Here is a 19,021-nt window from a genome sequence, read left to right on the forward strand (position 1 = left end):
AGGAAAGCAGTTATGTTTTGAGCTATATTTAAGGATGACAATCTGCTATGAATATAGAGAGAGTAAATGCTACCATGTCACTTAGGGTCAGGATCAAGATCATCACCAGAGCTCAATTTTTTTATGGCTTTGGGGCATCTTACTTATTTAGCTTCATTACCAAGAGTGACTAACCCAGGAGCTCAAAATGAGCTCTGAATGCCTTTCCATGGCATGGGAGACCTGGGAAAGATCCAGCTTAACTAGATCGAACAGCTCTTTATCTATCTATCTATCTATCTATCTATCTATCTATCTATCTATCTATCTATCTATCTGTCATCTATCTATCTGTCTGCCTGTCTCTGTCTATCTGTCTGTCTATCTATCTGTCTGTCTGTCTATCATCTATCTGTCTGTCTATCTATCTATCTATCTATCTATCTATCTATCTATCTATCTATCTATCATCTATCTAATCTGTCTATCTATCTCTCTGTCTGTCTGTCTGTCTATCAATCAATCTATCTATCTATCTATCTATCTATCTATCTATCTACCTACCTACTATCTATCTATCTACTCATCCATCTTTCTGGTGATAATGAATCACTCAATACATTTATCCACAGAGCAGCAAGGAGACTGTGAGAGACCAGAGGCACTCATTAAAGCCTGAAAAGAGCCTGAAGTTGCATAAGCTTGCAGAGGGCTTTGATGCTGGGGTGGCAGCAGATGGCTGAAGGAGGGGGACACCCCGTCATTCACTGTCCCTGTGATGGGGACAGCAGCACAGCTCACGAAGCAGCCCCTGAGCTGCTGCAGATTTTAGCACAGCATAAAGAGACGGGGGTTGGTTTACATCACTTAGCACACTGAGAGCTGCAGCGAATTGGGAGGTTTTCTGTGAGTCACTGTTGTCCCCACTGCTGGGGACATGGCAGCAGCCTGGCTCAGAGGGATATGGCAGCTGGCAGAAGGGGTGTGCTGCTGCTGAGCTCTGCTGGAAGCCCCATGGTCCCAGAGCCCAGCACCTGCAGGATGCTCCCAGTCACTGACCCTGCCATGGGGCTCCTGGGTCCTGCTGGTTTCACTGGGTAGGAGCTCCAGGGAAGCTGCAGCTGCCAGAGCTCCTCCAAAACTCTGTGACAATCCTAGATGGCTGCTAGAGGATGACAGGGAGCTCTACTTGTGGCTGTGCCAGGAAAAGTCCCACCGAGGGAGGATTCAGTTCACGCTTTTGACTCAATTATGGGAGCATGGAAGAATTCCTCTGCATCTTGAAGTGTGCACAGGGTGGGAAGGAACACTCAGAGGCAGTGCCTGTTAGCTATAAGGGCCTGGGATCAATAGTAATTGAGTAACCTCATACCACAGGGCTCTTCCTGCCCAGGCTATTTAACTCCCAAGAGCACACTGGCCACCCATGCACAAATGATAAGCTAAAAGCCCCACTCAAAACTAAAACTAGAAATTCTCCCTTCAGCAGCAACACAACAGCTGTTAATGATTTGTTTTTAAACTGCATTCATTATATACAGAGAACAGAATACAGTTTACCACTTTATTAACTGACATACTGTGAGAAATAACACCCACTGGAAAAAGAGAAATATTTTAAATTCATTTTCATTATAATTTAGTTAGGAAACCAAAAACTAATAAAACACATTTAATAGGTTTTTATCCCCATTAGTTTAGGTAGAATGTCATGCTTAACACAAAAGACAGTAACTTAATACCTTTTAAGGTAAAACAATGCTCCTATAAATCCCAGCCCAACAAGTAGATTTTGCTCATTAAAACAGTTCCACTCAGTTCAGTGAGAAGGTGCCCACAGGGGTGAATCTCCTGTGCCTGACTGGACCTTTTGTGAGCACAAAGCAAAAATGCAACAGGTTTTTATATCTGCAGCTTGATACTCACCTAACACACAGGTGAAAAATACTAATATGTATAAAACAAGTTACAGGTATGGGATCCCATACAAATTTTGTCATTTGTAGAGAATACCCTGTATACCACCAAACTTGAATGTCATGCAAGGCACATTTTAAAACCTGCATTCCCACTTTGACATACAACTTGCAGCTAAAATCACTCTCAATAGAAAAGATTACTTTTCTGGTTAATTTTGGGGGAAAAAAAAAGTAATTTTGCAGATTAACAAACTAGCAGTGAAAATGCACTAGCAATGAAAATGACAGGACATGCACTTTGGCTCTGTGACTGAAGATTCAAAGGTCACTGCACATTGAAAAATTCACATTAATTCTTATCTTTGAGGTATTGTGCAGTCTTTGGGCAAGACACAATCACGACTAAAATTTTTCACTGCTGTGTTAGACACAGGAAAGCTTTTTCTGTGCCAAGCATGCATCACTTTTTTTACCATCCCTGAGCAAAAGTACCAGGCATAAAAACACAGGAACCCAAAATGAAACTGGAAATTTTTCCTTGGCAAGTTCACTTTTAGCACAACAAAAAGGGAGCAGAAGGATATGCCACCAACTTTCTGACATTCCCCAACAAATAAAATTCAGTGTGTAGGCAATATATCACGCTTGCAGAAACTAAATGCACTACTTGTGTCTCAGGCTGTCTTTACCACTGTGTATACATTAGCAGCTTTATGAAGGCACTGTTAAATTCAAAAACTGTAGATAATATGAAAATAATTTTTATTTGGTTTCTTTGCCATTCCCTGCAGCAGTAAAGAATTTTTTTTCCCAGTACCTCCAGGCTCATAACACCTTTAAAGCCTGGATCCATCAGATCCTGCTGATCTGCAGGAAAGCAGAGGGATCTCAGAAGAATGAGCAGAGTGACAAAAAGGAAAAGGAAAACTCTTACATTTTCATATCATTTTGGGCCACCAGTACTGGAAATACTGTCACAGACTGGACCGAGGCCAGTGAAGGGTCACTGAAATAACAGGATCATAGAATGGTCCTGTCAGTCCATGCTCCTGTAAATGGTCTCTCTCCATCTGCCTCTTTGGCTTCCTTTGGGTACTGAAAGGCCACTGTTAGGTCATCCCAGTTCCACGCTGAACAACCCTAATTCTCTTATCCTTTCCTTGTAGGAGAGGTTCTCCATCCCTCTGATCAACTTGATGTCCTCCTCTGGACTCACTCCAACAGGTCCATGTCCTTCCTGTGCTCTGGACCCCAGGGCTGGATGCAGCACTGCAGGTGGGGTCTCACCAGAGCAGAGCAGAGGGGCAGAATTCCCTCCCTTGCCCTGCTGGCTGTGCTGCTTTTGACCCAGCACAGGATATTGTTGATTTTCTGGGCTGTGAGTACACATGGCTGGGTCATGTCCAGCCTCCCACCCACCAGCACCCCCAGATCCTTCTTATCAGGGCTGCTCTGGATCTGTTCATCCCCCAGCCCATGCTGATACTGGGGTTGCCCTGACCCAGGAGCAGCACCAGCACTTGGTCTTATTAAACCTCATGAGATTCCTATGGCCCCACTTCCTGAGATTGTCCAGGTCCCTCTGGATGGCATCCTGCCCTTCAGGTGTGTCAAATGCACCACTCAGCTTCATGTCATCTGCAGATTTGCTGAGAGTGCACTCAGTCCCTTTGTCTGTGTCATCAATGAAGATATTAAATAAGACTGGTCCCAATATGGACCCTGAGGAACCCCACTTGTCACCAATGTGCATCAGGACTCTGAGCCACTGACCATTACCCTCTGGATGTGACTGTCCAACTACTCCCTTGTCCATCCAGCAGCCTACTCATCAACTCCATCTTTCAATCTAGAGAGAGGGATGTTGTGGGGAATCATGCCAAATTGCAGAAGGCCAGGTATGTAACACCTGTAACCCTTCCCTTGCCCACTCAGCCCCAGTGTCAGGGGCTAGAGCACACGGTGCCTGAGCTGGGTTTGTGCAGCCTGAGGGAGGGCTGTGAGCCAAGAGCAGAGATCTAATTGCCATGTTCTCCTGCCTAAAAAGAGAATTACACAAAACCCTAAAACTTAGAGGCACACAGTGAGTCAAAATTGCAAAATGGGGAAAAAAAAAAAAAAATCTGATTTGCTGTAGGAAAAGAGATTTTTGCCAGGGCGGTGAGCACTGAGTTCACCCAGAGAGACTGTGGGCTCAACAACCACAGAAATGCACAAAATTCTAAAAGACTGAGGAATATGATCAATTTTTGAACATGGTTGTGCTTCCAGAAGGGTTTGGACCAGATGATTGATTGAAGACCCTTTGACCTATCTTATTCTTTCATTTCTGTGAAAAGACACTCAGCTGGTGTTAGCTGGAAATATCACCCAGAGGTGAGATTATCACTTTGGTATTTGAACAAACTGCATCAAAAATCCTTGAGAAACCAATCTTTAAATTATATTCCTATGCAAACCTAAGTTTATAAGTCTCTTATAATTATTTTCTTTCAGACTGGCATAATACTTATGCCAATAAGTATGACAAAATATATATCTAATGATATATAGACAAAAAATATATGACAAAATATAAATCTAAAATATATGACAAAATATATATCTAAAGTTGTGTTCAAATATCCAAATATATGACAAGATTTTTCAAAATTCAGTGAAGGAGGCACTTACCTACTATCTTTGGAAACCAGACAATTTATTGAGACCTTCCAACAGGTTTTTGAAGCTTAGCTAGAGACACCTCTATCTGCAGATGAATGTGAGCTAATGTGAGAAGAATGAGGACAAAAAGAGTAGCAGTAAAATGTATACTAAATCTCCTTAATACTCTTTGTAACAACTTTTTTCTATTAAAATTACACATGCAGATTTCACGCTGGTATGTTATGTATGAAGCCTTATTGCTATTCACTCAGAATGACCTGAATAATTTATTCATTTTCCTGTGATGTAATGAGTGGAAAAAAATGTTCAATGAGTGGCCAAGCCTCACAAATGATTTTGCATTCACAGATAATGTAAACTCACATTTATATGTATATATAGTGCTGTGTGATCCTCTGGTCTTTTTATAACCAGTTAATAGCTAATAAACAAGGATAAAGATATCAGCATAAACTCATTAAAAAAGAGTCACCAGAACATATTATTTATGAAAAAATGTTTGATGCAGTTCCCCTCATTACTAATGCTGCCAGAGGAATTAGGGTTATTTTACTGCAGTTATACAGAAAGAATAAAAATGCTCACTAGTCATCTGTGATTGGCTTTCAGGGATTGAAATGGGTTTGTTAAGAAGCAACACCTTAACTCTGCCAACTCCTTCTATTCCTGACAATACCTGTGTCCATTGCCTCTTGCTTTTACAAATTGTATTGCTGCATCATATTTTTAAATAGATGAATGGACAGGGACAGGACCTCAGGAAACACAGGAAATAAGCACAGGACATAAAGCATTACAGGGTTACAAAAAAGAACTATAGGGTTACAGAAACACCCATGGTCTCAGAATCACTCCCTGGACATGGATGCTGAAAGAGAGCTGGTGTTCAGAAAAGATGGAGCTAATGGCAAAAGCAGAGTGTGTGAATGGAATGACAGCAGGATGTTTCAGAAAGTGTTCCCTGATAAAACAGATTCTGTTTGCATACAAAATCACTTTGGGGAAAGATAGTGGGTAGTTGTTAGAGTCTGCTGTAGAATTCCAGAGTTAAATTTGGATATGGATTGAGATGTTCAAACCATTATTACAGGCAGAAATTCTGCACAGAATTGTCTTGTTATGGCAGCCTCTGATTTGTCAGATATAGGCTGGAGAAGAAGTGCTGCTGAAGGCAGCCCAGATATTCCAGAGTGTGACAACTGACAGCTTTTCTGAGAGAAAGCAGAGAGGATTCTTTCTAAACTTAGTTATGGAAAGTATAGAGGTTGTTACAGGACATCTAATTGTAGCAAAATAGCACTGAATCACAGAAAAGTTGGTTTAATTTATGTAGAATGGAGAGATAAACAAAAATAGATCTGTTAGTATGCCTAACAGAATTTTAGAGAAATGAGTGAAGGCAACAGAAGTTAATTGTTCTGTTCCCCATTTCTCTGTGGGGGAGACTTGGATTTTCTTTGAGGCAAAGCACAGAAGGATTTCTGGAGCTTTAGAACACTGAAACCCACAAATTCCAGAAAGAAAAGCTTTAAAACCTACCTCAGAAATGGTTCTTTTATGAAAATGAAGAAAAGAATGATGAGCAATAAAGGTTGTGCTTTAGAGGACAATTTTCCATAAGGACTCTTGAAATAAGAGCTCAAAGACAGAGCCAGGCGATAGAAAATAAGAGCAGAAAGGAAATCTGTATTACTGTAGAAGGAAGCAAAACTGGAAGTTCTTTGTTTTCACCCAATGCAACCAAAACGTCTCTGTCTCAGGATTCAAAGTAAGCCAATGTATGAAATCCTGCTGTTGGTGAGAAGCATCTTCAGTGTCCCCACTCAGAACTGGAGCCATGTGACTGAAAAGGAGGCATTTCACAAGACCCTGGCTGAGGCAGGACTACAAGGCAGGCTTCAACACAAAGCTTTAGAGCAGCTTTTGAAGCAATAACTAACTGAAAACAAAGGTAAATCTAGAACCATAGGATGGCTTGGGTTGGAAGGGACCTTAGATGCCCTCTAGTTCCTAATGGTTGCCATGGGCAGGGACAACTTTCAGGAACATCAGATTCCTCAGAGCCCTGTCCAACCTGGCCTTGAAACATGAAACTGTATAAAAAAGAATGGACACATTAAAAATGAAGTAGATCATATGAGAGCTACAGAGTCTAGCACAGCTCTATATTTTTCTTTCATAACCCCTTTCTCAACAAGTAAAATGTGGCAGATCTAATCTATCAAATGGCAGAATGGTGACTACACTGCTAATGGGAAAGTCCTGGTGACACTTGAGAGGTAAGGGAATAGTAGGAGAGAAATAAGGCAGGAAAAGGAACTAATTAAAGATACTGCAGATTATGTTGAAATGCTAATAAAGAACCCTTGGGGTGGAGTAGAGTTACTCTTACCATTTTAATACTGATTACACTTGGAACCAATCTTGTCTGAATACTTTTAATGACTTTTGTTTAAGACATAATTTATTAGTAAGTATTTGGGAGATATTGTCAATGTAGGAAAGGAGAGTGATATGTGGAAAAATCAGGGCCACCTTGCAGGCTGGAAAAGTAAAAAAGAGATGAAATTTCATTATGTGCATTTAGTTGCTAATACATTTTTTGATGTAATTGAAGTCTCATCAGAGTGACATGACACCAGAAGACCCTGTGGCTTTTAAAGGAAAATGAAATAACTAGAATTAACTAGTCCAATACCTGAGTGAACAGGGAATTACAATACTAGATCATACCTAGTGAGATATTGCCATGAGAAATATGGGAGCTCTGGATAAATGTTATCTAGAGTCTTCTGTGCAGTCCTGGTCATCTGTATATACCAAAGATGGATTCAGACTGGGGCTGAGGAAGAAAAAGTCTATGAAGAAAATTCAGAACCTCTCATGAGACAAGAGAATGCACAGCAGGAGGAATGATTGCACTTTTCCATCAAAGTATCTCTTATTCCCTAATCCCATTTGTCACTCACAACAGTCCCACTGGGCAAGGGAAAGCAGTGCAATTCCTTCTCCAGAAGAATGCATATTTGGGATGACTGTGGCTGGTATGTAATAAAAAATATATTAGCTGAAGTCTGACTGCTTTTCCCTATAGTGGAGGCTCTCAATTTTTATTTTTTTAAATTATAATTTTTAAAATTTTTTTCTTTGTATTGACTGTTTTTTACAACATTTAAGAGAACATAATTATTCTTGAGATGTTGGTTGCTCTCTTATACTTTATTGAAATACTGCAATGGATCAGAAGTTCTTAAAAGCAGGACTGAAGGGCAGAAATGGGCTATATAATTATACAAACCCCATTTCCTTAGGGAACAAGTGTAAAAACAGGGACAGCAGAAGAATAAATATGGACAGACTGCTCATAAAATTAAAAAGCCAGGACAGGCATCAGCAGGTCTTTATCAATCAGAGAATTAAACTTTCAACTTGTTTATTAGATACCAAGGATGTAACTAGTTTTAAGATTGTAATCAGGTTATGAAATGGATTATGTGACATGATTGCCTTCAGGAAGTCCTCTCCTGGACTATCAGAAACAAGGGTATGCTAATATGATGGCTCTATCCTAATGAGACAAGATAACATTTTTAAAATTTGCAAAAGGACCTGCGGATCAGTTTAAGAGTCATTTCCAGAAAACACATTTACTCTGTAGTTTATCATACTTGTTGATCCTTGTCACTGGAAATCTGCTTTGTCAAGTATCAAGCAGAATCTGTAACTACAGGTTGCTCTGTTTCAGTATCTTTGTGGAAAGGCTGGATGCAGACCCTCGACAACGCAGAGAAAAGTAATGGCAACTTGCCCAGAGCTCAAGTGCTGCACCTGATTTTCATACAAAGATACACTGAATTGTATAAAATATTGCATAAGAATTATTTTCATGTATTTTATTTATTTATTTATTTATTTATAGGGCATTGCAATTGTAGGCAGCATTTCACAGAGTAATCCAAAATTGCTGTGAAGGTAACAAAAAAGAAAAGTTGTGCCGAAGCATAACACTGTCCACACAAAAAAAGATTGTTGACTTAAATGATTTTCAGTTTACTGTGCTGATATGAAAAGAGTCTGAATTCCTGATGCACAGTTCCTGAGCTTTGCCAGATTTTTTTAATCAACTAGTTAGCAACATAATTTGCTTCTGCCAGATAAAGTTAGCAATTATCAGCCATGTCAGTAACTGCTATCAAGTTTCTGAGCTTCTTCTTCAGCTCAGGCAGGAGCAGCAATTTGTTTGCAGGACTGGAGAACAATGCTTGGTAGCTCTGTAAACTTTTGCACTGGCTGCAGTGTTAGCATATGAACAGTGTAGGGCTCCAACAGAGTTGGTATAAAATGGGAAAATATTTGGCCAGGAGATTTCCTGGAAATGCATTTTCACCAGAACCCAGCAGCTCTGTTGTGTGTGGTGACTTCAATGAAACTTGATGAATTTATAAACTGGTCTGAACTTTTCATTTTCCTTCTGGCACTACTGTCAGTCCCCATTAAGAAATGCAGCTTTATATGACATAAACTTTGATTAAACTTTGATACGGACTTTGATTAATAGCACTGTATGGAGAAGCCAGAACAAACCTCCCAGGGGCTGATGAAGAAAAAATTGTCAATGCAGTAAACAGGAATGAGAAGCTAATCTATAATTTAAGCAATGTGTTAATTAATACAGTATAAATAATGAAATCTGTGGTAAATCCAGGGAGTCATCTTGTCTATCTGCTCATCTAGGTGCAGTTAGAACACCATGCCCTTGAACAGGAAAGTGGTATCTGTGTGATAACTGCTGGGAGTCTCCTTCCAATCAGAGGGTCAGCAGGATTTTTTGCTTGCTGGAGTTAACTCATTTGAAGATGAGAAGCCTTCCCAAAATTAAATGGCACAGTGGGATAACCAAAGTAAGTAAAAGAAGAGTTCCAAGGGATGACTGCTAGTCTGTGGGCAGGACTACCAAGATGAGGTGCCACAGTAAGGGACAGCTCTGACCTTCCTTATCTTCCCTGCTGCCCATCCTCCCTTGCCCTGTGAGGAAAAGAGGAAGGAATTACTTATTTCAAGGCATATCACTCAGTCTTCTAGAGAGCAGGTATTTCTTCAAACTCAAAGGAATCACCAGACTGGAAAAGGTGGAGGTAAAAGGGGCATTAGCACAGCTCCAGTTCAGTCCACTGTCAAAATGAAGTTGTTTGTCTTCTTGAGAAATTAGCACCTAGAAATCATCAGTTCTCCCCCAAGCAAGTGGACTCCTTCCACTCAGGTGAGACCTGGCTGCTGATTGTAGTCAGAATAAGAATGAACCTTGCCTCTAAATGTGCCAGTTTTGATGAGATCTTAAAGAAGAATCAGATTTTTAGATACTATTACTATTATTGCTACTATTACTACTAAATACTATTATTATTATTACTATTACTCTGATATCTCTGGATGAGGATGCAGAGGAGGGATAGATGTTGGGAAGGACAAAATAGAAAAACTTTATAAATATGAGTGCATGGCAAACGATTTTGAAATCATAAGTGAAATAGAAATGATAGCAATTTTTGACTGTGGGGCTGAAAGCAGCCATGTGAAGGTTTAAAGCCTCTTCCTTTGTTTAGATAAAGCCAAATTCCACAAATACCAAAGAACCAACAATACCTGTTCCAAGTATGGAAAGAAAGGTTTAGAGATAAGGTTTATAAATAAGAAAGCAGTAAAACATGGTAATTTAGTGATTCCTATAGGTTGCATGCAAATATTAGGAAATTAGTATGTTGTAGTTGATTGGTTAATGGAAATTAGAATATTCATCATAGAAGAATACTTATTGTATAGTAAACTGGAAATTGCTCTCTATTCTCTCTTATTCTTTCTATGCTCTATTCTCTCTACTCTCTTATTCTCTCTTACACTCTCTTCCTCATATACCCACTGCCCTAATAATAAACTACAAACTTCAATACCAAGATATAGAGAGCTCCTGAGTCTGTCCTGACTGTCCACCCGACAATACCCCCACAGAAAAGGATCCATAGGGACTGTTGATGGACCCACACCAGCCTTGCTCTGCTGCAGGGTCACGACACAAGGGTGCACAATCCTTGCTGGAAGGCTGGGGAGCCCAGGCAAGTGCTAAAGGATCCCTGTGGTGCATCCTCTGGGTTTTGAAGTGGTCCTTACTGCAGTGCATGGGAGACTGGGAGGGAAGGTTTTGCAGATATTGCACAATATTTTTCATGATGCCCATGAAGATGCATCTACATCTGCAAGTATTTCTTACCTTGGTTAGCAGGGCTTAGTTACTGAAATAAGAAATAGTCTGAACCGAGCCAACACCCAGTACAAAACTTGGAATCTTCAAGTAATGCTGATAGCATTCTCCTGTTGGGAATAATGCTATTTTGTGCATTTGGAATTGAAAATATAGAATTTCATAAATAAAAATACTTAAAAGTTTTTCTTAATGGGTTAATGTTAGAAATACCCTGCTTACAGACCATTCATTTCCCATGCCAAATTGGTAGTTTGTGAAAGTCATAGGCATTTAAGAACATGGACCAGCGATGTCACTTAACAATTCTCATAGTAACTTTATCCTCTGGGACAGAGAACTAAAAGAACAACAATAAAAACCATGTAACTATTCCCTAAACAGAGAAAATCAATCTAACACCCTGTTTATTGATCCATGTTGGAAATCTCTCTAACAGGCTCAGTGAGTGGACAGCTAGCTGAAGCAGATACCTTATGGCTGTGCCTTTTATAATACCCACTTGTAGCATGATACCACTGAGACAAATTATGCTCTTCTTATGCAGCCTCACAGCTAATCCACCATCCTTTGGTGCAATGCATTATCCATATAATTTCTTCAGGAAAGGAGAGAAAACAGGGAAAGGATTTTCACAGCTGGCTAAAACATATGAGCTTTTATCATGAGTATAATGGTACTACTGTTTAAGAAAATGCTACCACCTTGTTTAATTTCCTTAGGTTTTTTTTAATGCATCCTTTTCTCTGTGGAAGTTGGAAAAAAATGGGGGAAGAGAGCATAAGTAAATACCTTCAACCTACTCAGCTGAAATCCATAATTATGTTTTTATTACTTTCTGGTTTCTGATACATAGGTTTCACTGAGCTGATTGCAGGCTGCAGGAACCATTTTTGCCCTTTAAATTGAAGCATTTCAGGTCTTCTCTAATTAACAACCACTTGCAGAGTGTATCACAGGCTCAGTGCCTACTCACCAGGCTCATTTCTCAGAGACAGATCTGTTATTGCACTAAAATGAGGACAAGAGGCATTCTGTATTAATACTTTATGAAGATAGCTCAATTACAGCTGACCATACAGTATTCTGCCTATGCTCTTCTCCTAAGTCTTTCTCTGGACTCATTTTTCTGGGTGGACAAATCTTGAAGTGCTAATACCTTCTCCACAATAATAGTTTGAATTTGTTTGTGTGGGACCTCATCATTTTGAGAAATACCTGTAGGAACTGCATAGGCAAACTTCCTTGTACAGAGCACCAACTAATTAAAATAGAAACTTTGGTTTTCTTTTCCCATTAAGGTAGCAGAGTTTTAGATCTAATGAAATAAAAACCCAGGAAGAAGTGCTGCTCCTTATTACATGACAGTTCAGAGCTCTGGAAAGGTAAAGCCTCTGATTTATCCACAGGAAACTGCCCAGGATCAAGATCTTCACACAGTTTGTGCCCAGTTCTTTTTTACCCAAACAGACTCACTGCATGTTATAATGCCATAATAAGCCAACCAGACCTAACATTTTCTTGGAGAAAGGTGCTGTCACATTTTCTTCTTGTACAGTGGTAAGGACATGAGCTGTTCCTTAAAAGCAAATGACAAAATTCTGCATTTCCTTCCTCCCTCTGTCCCTCTGATTCTCCCCTCCTCTCTTCACTCCTCCCTGCCTCATGGCATTTTTGTCACCTTCTGGATCCCAAGTTTTCATTCACTTCATTACCTTGCAAAAAATTCTGTCCAGGTGCAGCCATAAGGCAAAGCAATGGCACAATACAAAAGGACAGCTGCCAGGTAGCCAAAAGCAGCATGAAAAAAGCAATAGTGAACGAGATATTCCAATATGTGTATCACCAACTGACAAAGCCATACAGCAGGACATATTCATGCCTGTACCATTTCAAAGAAGTAACCACTCTTGCTGAAGGCATCAGCCTTAGAAGGAAACCCAGAGTGTGCAGGAACAAGTGCAGCTTGAGAGATGATTTGTATTATTTCAGGTAACCACTGGAGAACTGAGGGGCACAAACACTGGCATTTTCTTCACAGAATTGCTGTTATCTCCTGTGCTGTCTCCTGTTTTGCATAATACCATATGAACCTCATTACTGCAGTTTGCAGGGTTTTGAACATTCACAGAAAAAAGCATAGAGAGAAGAGTAATAGTTTGATTGATGCAATTTTCACATTGGCCCAGTGGATAATCAGAAGAGCTCTTCTATTACAAGGCAGAAAGCAAAACATTATAAATCCTACCCAAAACTCAGGGCCATTAAGAAAGGCTAAAAAACCCTCTAATAACACAGGCTTTCTTGACAGAGTTATTGCCAACAGCTAAATAGCAGCTAGCAGGCAAGATCTGCTCTTATGCCAGGCACACCGCAGTCTGAACCAAGGATAAATATGTATGTGTGGAAATGACATCTCCCAAAAATTATAAAAAATAAATAGATTAAATGATCCCCTACCTTGGAGAGCCTGGAGGGTACGAGTCTGTACAACAATACAGAGTTGCAGGACCAGCTGTGGTGCACTTTCCAGAAAGGTGGCTAGCAAATGCAGCATACTCACATCTGCATACTCATACACCATTTTCCAATAAAACCTCCATCTGTCGTTCTCTCCACTCTGCCGACTCCGGATACCCAAGTACATTGTGTGAAAATACCTGGAAGTGAAAGAGAGTGGTTACAGAAGCACAGAGTGGTATTTACAGGTTATACTTCTGCCTGCAAATAGCATATTGCTCAATGTACTTCAAAGTAATGAACATTTATCTGAAAAGATCGCTGCATTTCATTTCTAATAGTTGATGTGATAAGAGTAAATTAAATTGAAGACAAGACTAGCCTTTATAAGGCCATTGAAAAAGCTTAGCACTGTCTTATTTGTTAAATGGTATTTCTTTCAAGGACCTACTTTTCTCATGGGTGATATCTTGCTTATATGGCCTTCCTCAGAGGTCTTGAAAATAATGAGAGGAACAAAACTGACTCTTTAATGAGCACCTGCAAAGAACTAATCTCCTTCTGCATGGCTCTATTAGGACTTGGAGGACCACCTGCACTGCAAGTCTGAGGTGGCCTCAGCCTGTAGCTCTGCTGGGGCTGAGATTATTGTCCTGCTTTGCCACCCATCCAATGCACTGAGTATTTCAGATGCTGCCAAACATATAGTGGTTTTCTTCCTCATAGTTTGATTATTTTAGTTGCAGAGAAGATGTAGCTGTGAGTTCCTATTTTAGGAGGCAAGGAGATCTGGCTGTGGGTTCCCTTGGAGATCAGAAATTACTCACTAGGGTAGCTCCCATGCAGCAGTAGCAGTAAGAAGCAGCAGAAGCCAGGAACCCAACAGGATGCTGCTGCTCCCTTTAGTAACCTGCAGATAAAGGGAGCAATAGCCAAAGCCTGTCAGCTCTCCTGGCCTGTGCAATCAGCAGGAAAAACACCTGGCAACCAGCTCATGGAGATTTTGTGTAGATTTTGGTGAGTGCAGGAATAATGGGTGGTTTTAGGAAGCAAGGGATGTCATCTGAAGGCTGGTACCCAGATGCTGGGATGCCTGTGGTGGCCCTTGCAGAGTCTGCAGCAGCCTCCCACGACACACCTGAGTCAAAGCACAGTGATCACTCTGGGTGGCCTTTGATCCCATCTGTTTTCTGATCTGATCACAGTCATTCTGTGTCAGAAAAGCTCTCCCACCTCGTTTCTACAATTTTAGTTACAAACTAATTAAAGCTGGCTGAAAAAATCCCCAGTCTCACTTAATGAAAAATTTTGAAGATTAAGATACTGTCTTGCATCAGGGTGCCTTCTGTCCTATATTGGTAGCAGCAGTGGGCTACTAACTGATGTGGATCTTGGTTTCTTTTTCTTGAGGTATCTTTCATATTCTGTTTCTGACAGCATTTTCTTATGATATGTTTAATATGTTTTCACAGCAATTTTTAAAGTGGGATCCTATTTTATAATTAGAAAAAGCTTAGTAAATTTTAACTACTTTCAATATGAATTGTTTTAATTAGTGAAGATAAAGTATTTCAGTATTTCTTCTTTCCACAGGCTCTCATGTTAAAACACTTTCATAAATGGTGAATTGTGAAAACTCTTTTTACAGAGGTTGCATGCAACCTTTAATCTCTGCTCTGCTCAGCTGTAACTCTGGAGGTGTCTTATGTTGATGAGAAGACTTTTGGCTTCTGACTGGCAAAGAGCCCAAGACTTGGTTGCCTCCTTGAAGAACGACCCAATGCACCCTTGTACCCAATGCACTCTCTACTGCAGAGCAGCATTTTTTATTCAGGAATATTCACCAGCCAAAACCAGGGAGTAGCACAGAGAAACAGCTGAGAGGACAGATCTGAGCCTGCAGCATTTCTCTTGACAGTGCACATCACAGCAATATAAAAGGAAAACACATTAAACTCACATTTAAATTAAAATCACACCAGGTGGCTTTGAATTTTATCAAAGTCCCATGTGGGAGTGAGCAGCAATGAACTGCTCAGAGATTGAGACCACAGAGGTACAGTAAACAAGACACCAACTGTAACTCTCATGCAAAACACTGAGCAGGTCTAGATGGGTCAGAGTGTGATGGCATAACTGGGGCTCTCTGCTGTCTTTGGGGTTAGGTAAAGGGAAATGGCCTGCTGCCCAGATCTGAGAGCCACTGAGCTGGAAAGGCATCTTCTGCTGCACAGCTCTGTTAATGGGGTCCATTGGACCCACAGGTTCTTAGTCACAATCCATTTAATTGTTCCTGGACCTCTCATTAAAGTCCTGCAGCACAGCAGGGGCAGGTAAGGTTTGTATTTCCTTCTGCAGTTTATTGTTTGGGTGGGCTTTATTTGTCCTCCCTAACATGTCCTCCTAAGGGGCACACCTTGGAATATTGCACATAGTGGGAGCAGACAGCACCTTCAGCATCATTCCTTTAAGATACCACTAACCCTTGCCATAAATTCCTGAAGGAGCTGTGGCTGCTGAAAGCTGTGCCAGGAGGCTCTAGCTCTGCCAGTGGAGCCATCTGCAACTTCAGTTCTACAGCATTTGTACAAAAGAATACTTTTCCTATTACAAACATGACATACTGTGGCAGGTGAGGACCCCTAGGGTTCTCTACCTGCTCTGCAGAGTGGCTGTGCATGGCAAATATGTTGTGATTAATGAACCCGTATGGAAATATTTCCTCTCCCATTGCACTTTATTGTGAAACACTGGCAGTGAGTTATTGGGAACTGGGGAATCATTGCTCTTTGTCTACTTAGCTCTCTGCAATTGAAACACAAGACATAGAGGAGGAAGATACTTTCTGTTTTACACACCCAGGACCAAATTTCAGCCTAGGGTGGTATTTTTTTTCTGTCCTTTCCATTTTGGCCAAATTAATTGCAGGCTGAAATGAACATTTACACACATAATTACTGCCACTGATTTATAAGCAAAATCAGGTGATTAGACAGCTAAACATTCTGATTTGCATCCACAATTAATTGCACCAGCAATTGATGTTAGGTGTGCAAATTAGCAGTTATTAAAATAAAAAGATGGTCTCGTAAAATGATTCATATATCAAAGACACTTTTTTTCTGATAGTGAAATAGGGAAGAAAAAAAAAATGGGAGAAAGTGCTTTGTTGTAGTGGCTTCCAAATATAGCTTAACACTGCAGTAATGACACATTCCATTTTATATATATATATGCATTATGTAATTCCACTTCAGACACCCTCACTGGAGGCCTATTGTCAGCAAATGTCATATAGACACAGTCAGAGGTTGTTCCTGATTTAAAGGGTTTTTGTGTTTTGGTGTTCTGCTGTTGTTTTGGTGGAAATACACATTTTTATGTGAGTCCAGGTTGTGACTCTTATATACAGTAATTCCAGAAGGATACATGAAAAGGCAGTATAGAGTTCTGCTTTGCAAAATGTCTTAGGTAAATTGATGTCAATGAACCTGAAAGAGCAGATGTGAATGTTATTATTTTGTTTGTGATTGCATTCAGTCAACTACAGTCTTCTGCTGGTGCTTTACAAATATACAAAAACTGCCTATCCATGTTCCCAAAGAGCATATAATTGATATGAAAAGAGATGAAAAGGAGTGAAGAATTGAGAGTTAGAGCACCTGACAAAAAAAGGAAAAAGAAGCAGAAAGGGGAAGTGTGGTAACAATACTGCCATCTAGTAAAATAACTACTTTGTCTAGTAAATCAAAAGCTTCTTTTAGTTGAAGTTTCTTTCTTCACTAGAAGAGTAAAACCAAATAAAAACCCACCACTCCACCCACTCCACAAAAAGACCCTACAATTTCATAGCTCTCTTGTTTGTGGAGAAAAACTTAGACATAGCTGAGTTTCTTAGAGATTTTGCAGTTAGAAGATTATGAAACCTCTCCTGTGAAGTCAGACTGAGAGAGGTGATGTTGTCCAGCCTGGGAAGGAGAAGGCTCCAGGGAGATCTTATTGTGGCCTTCCAGTACCTGAAGGAGGCTGAAGGTTTTGGATTCAAACTGGAAGAAGGTAGGTTTTAATTAGATATAAGGAATAAATTATTCATTGTAAAGGTGGTGAGACACTGGAAGAGGGTGCCCAGAGAAGTTGTCAGTGCCCCATCCCTAAAAGTGTTCAAGGCCAGACTGGATGGGGCTTTTAGCAATCTGGTCTAATGGAAGCTGTCCCTGTCCATTCCAGGGAATTGGAACGGAATGATTTTTAAGGTCCCTTCCAACCCAAACTATTCTTTCAGTCTGTTATTCTATGACATGCATTATGAAAAAGCAATATCAAAACATTTTTATTTTAAAATTACTCTTTTACTCTCTCTCTTATTTTAATTTTAAATTTAATTTAACTTTATTTTATTTGAAGACCACTGCCTGGGTTGTCAATGCTGATTTAATGAAGCTTATATTCAGAATTAATACAATGGAGTGAGAAGCACTATATCACTGATGATCAGATGGCAACATATATATACTGTTATTTGAGTCTTAATGTCTTAAACTTTGAAGGAAGTAGAGAAAATTTCAGCATTTAATTGTTTTAATTTATTTCAGTGCATCACACTGCACAGTAAACAGACCACTGATAAAGCATAACCCTGAAGGATGTGAATCTGAGACAACAGGTGACATTCTTTTTTCGTTATATTAATGATGGAAGGCAGTAAAGTAAAAAACAAACAAACAAACAAACACACAACTGCTGCTTGTGCTGTCCAAAACAGGTGTCCAAAATGCAAAAGAAACAGAAAAAAAAAATTGCCTACATTTGTATTTGGGAAAAAATGTGTCCTGGTTCTAGGGAAAGAGACATTCATTCTGATAAGGCAGTGGCTCTCTAGTATTTCCAAAATCAAGAGCCCTCATTTTGCTCCAGGTTCACATACCAATCTTGAGGATGGTCATCATAGACTGAGATAACTACATTGGAAATACTTCTAGTAACAATTCATTTATGTGATTAAAGCATGCCCACTTTTGCATTTAATTGAGATGAGGTAGTGTAATTATACAATACCAAATATTTATAGGAGTGCTTTCTATATTTAAAGTGCTGTACAACCACTGCTTGATTAACTAGGATGAATGAAAATAATCCTACAGAGTTTGTTCCTCAGGAGCTGGCAGCTGACCAACCCAATACCTGCAGGTATTCTGCAGGAGCAAGGTAAAACTTTCAGTCAGCACACTGAGATCCAGCTGATATTTCAGAAGCCCATAATTGGGAAGATGTGCCTTTTTCCTGTGTGAAGAAAATTCTGACTCCTTTCTCCCTTATTCTTCCCCAGATCTTGCTCCAGTACAAGGCAGGCAAGGAGGACTTCAGAATATCTACCAAACAGGAGAGAATTCCTTAGTGTCACTTATTCTGGAAGAGTGTTTAGGAACCACTGACACCTGTGCTGAAGATTTCCAACCTGCCTACAATTCATTTAATCTTTTGTAAAAGACCTTTGGTGAATATTGTGGTATCCTTGAAATTGAAGATGCTTTTGGCAGTGATTTATCAGAACCTGACTTTTACCCCAGTTAACTTCATAGTATCTGGGTGTCATTTATGCCCATTGCTTCTAAGAACTTATTTCAGAAGCTGCTCCATTATGCTTCAGAGACACCATTCTTTTTCATACAGATAGCTGAGGCTTATTGTAAGTGTAAAAGTGAAACTAAACCCTTTTTACTGGTGAAAATGTTGTTCCCAA

At 39.9% G+C, this 19,021-nt stretch overlaps 1 protein-coding gene across 1 annotated transcript in view; it reads right to left on the minus strand.

Moving 5' to 3' along the window:
- XKR4 (XK related 4) overlaps positions 1 to 19,021 on the minus strand; it is a 211,642-nt gene that overhangs the window by 63,404 nt on the left and 129,217 nt on the right. Inside the window, exon 2 of the mRNA XM_056484430.1 lies at positions 13,282 to 13,481. Within this exon, the coding sequence (XP_056340405.1) occupies positions 13,282 to 13,481 (200 nt within the window). The remainder of the gene's footprint in view (positions 1 to 13,281; positions 13,482 to 19,021) is intronic.

Source organism: Oenanthe melanoleuca, chromosome 2 (assembly GCF_029582105.1).
Source record: "Oenanthe melanoleuca isolate GR-GAL-2019-014 chromosome 2, OMel1.0, whole genome shotgun sequence".
Classification (NCBI taxonomy): Eukaryota; Metazoa; Chordata; class Aves; order Passeriformes; family Muscicapidae; genus Oenanthe; species Oenanthe melanoleuca.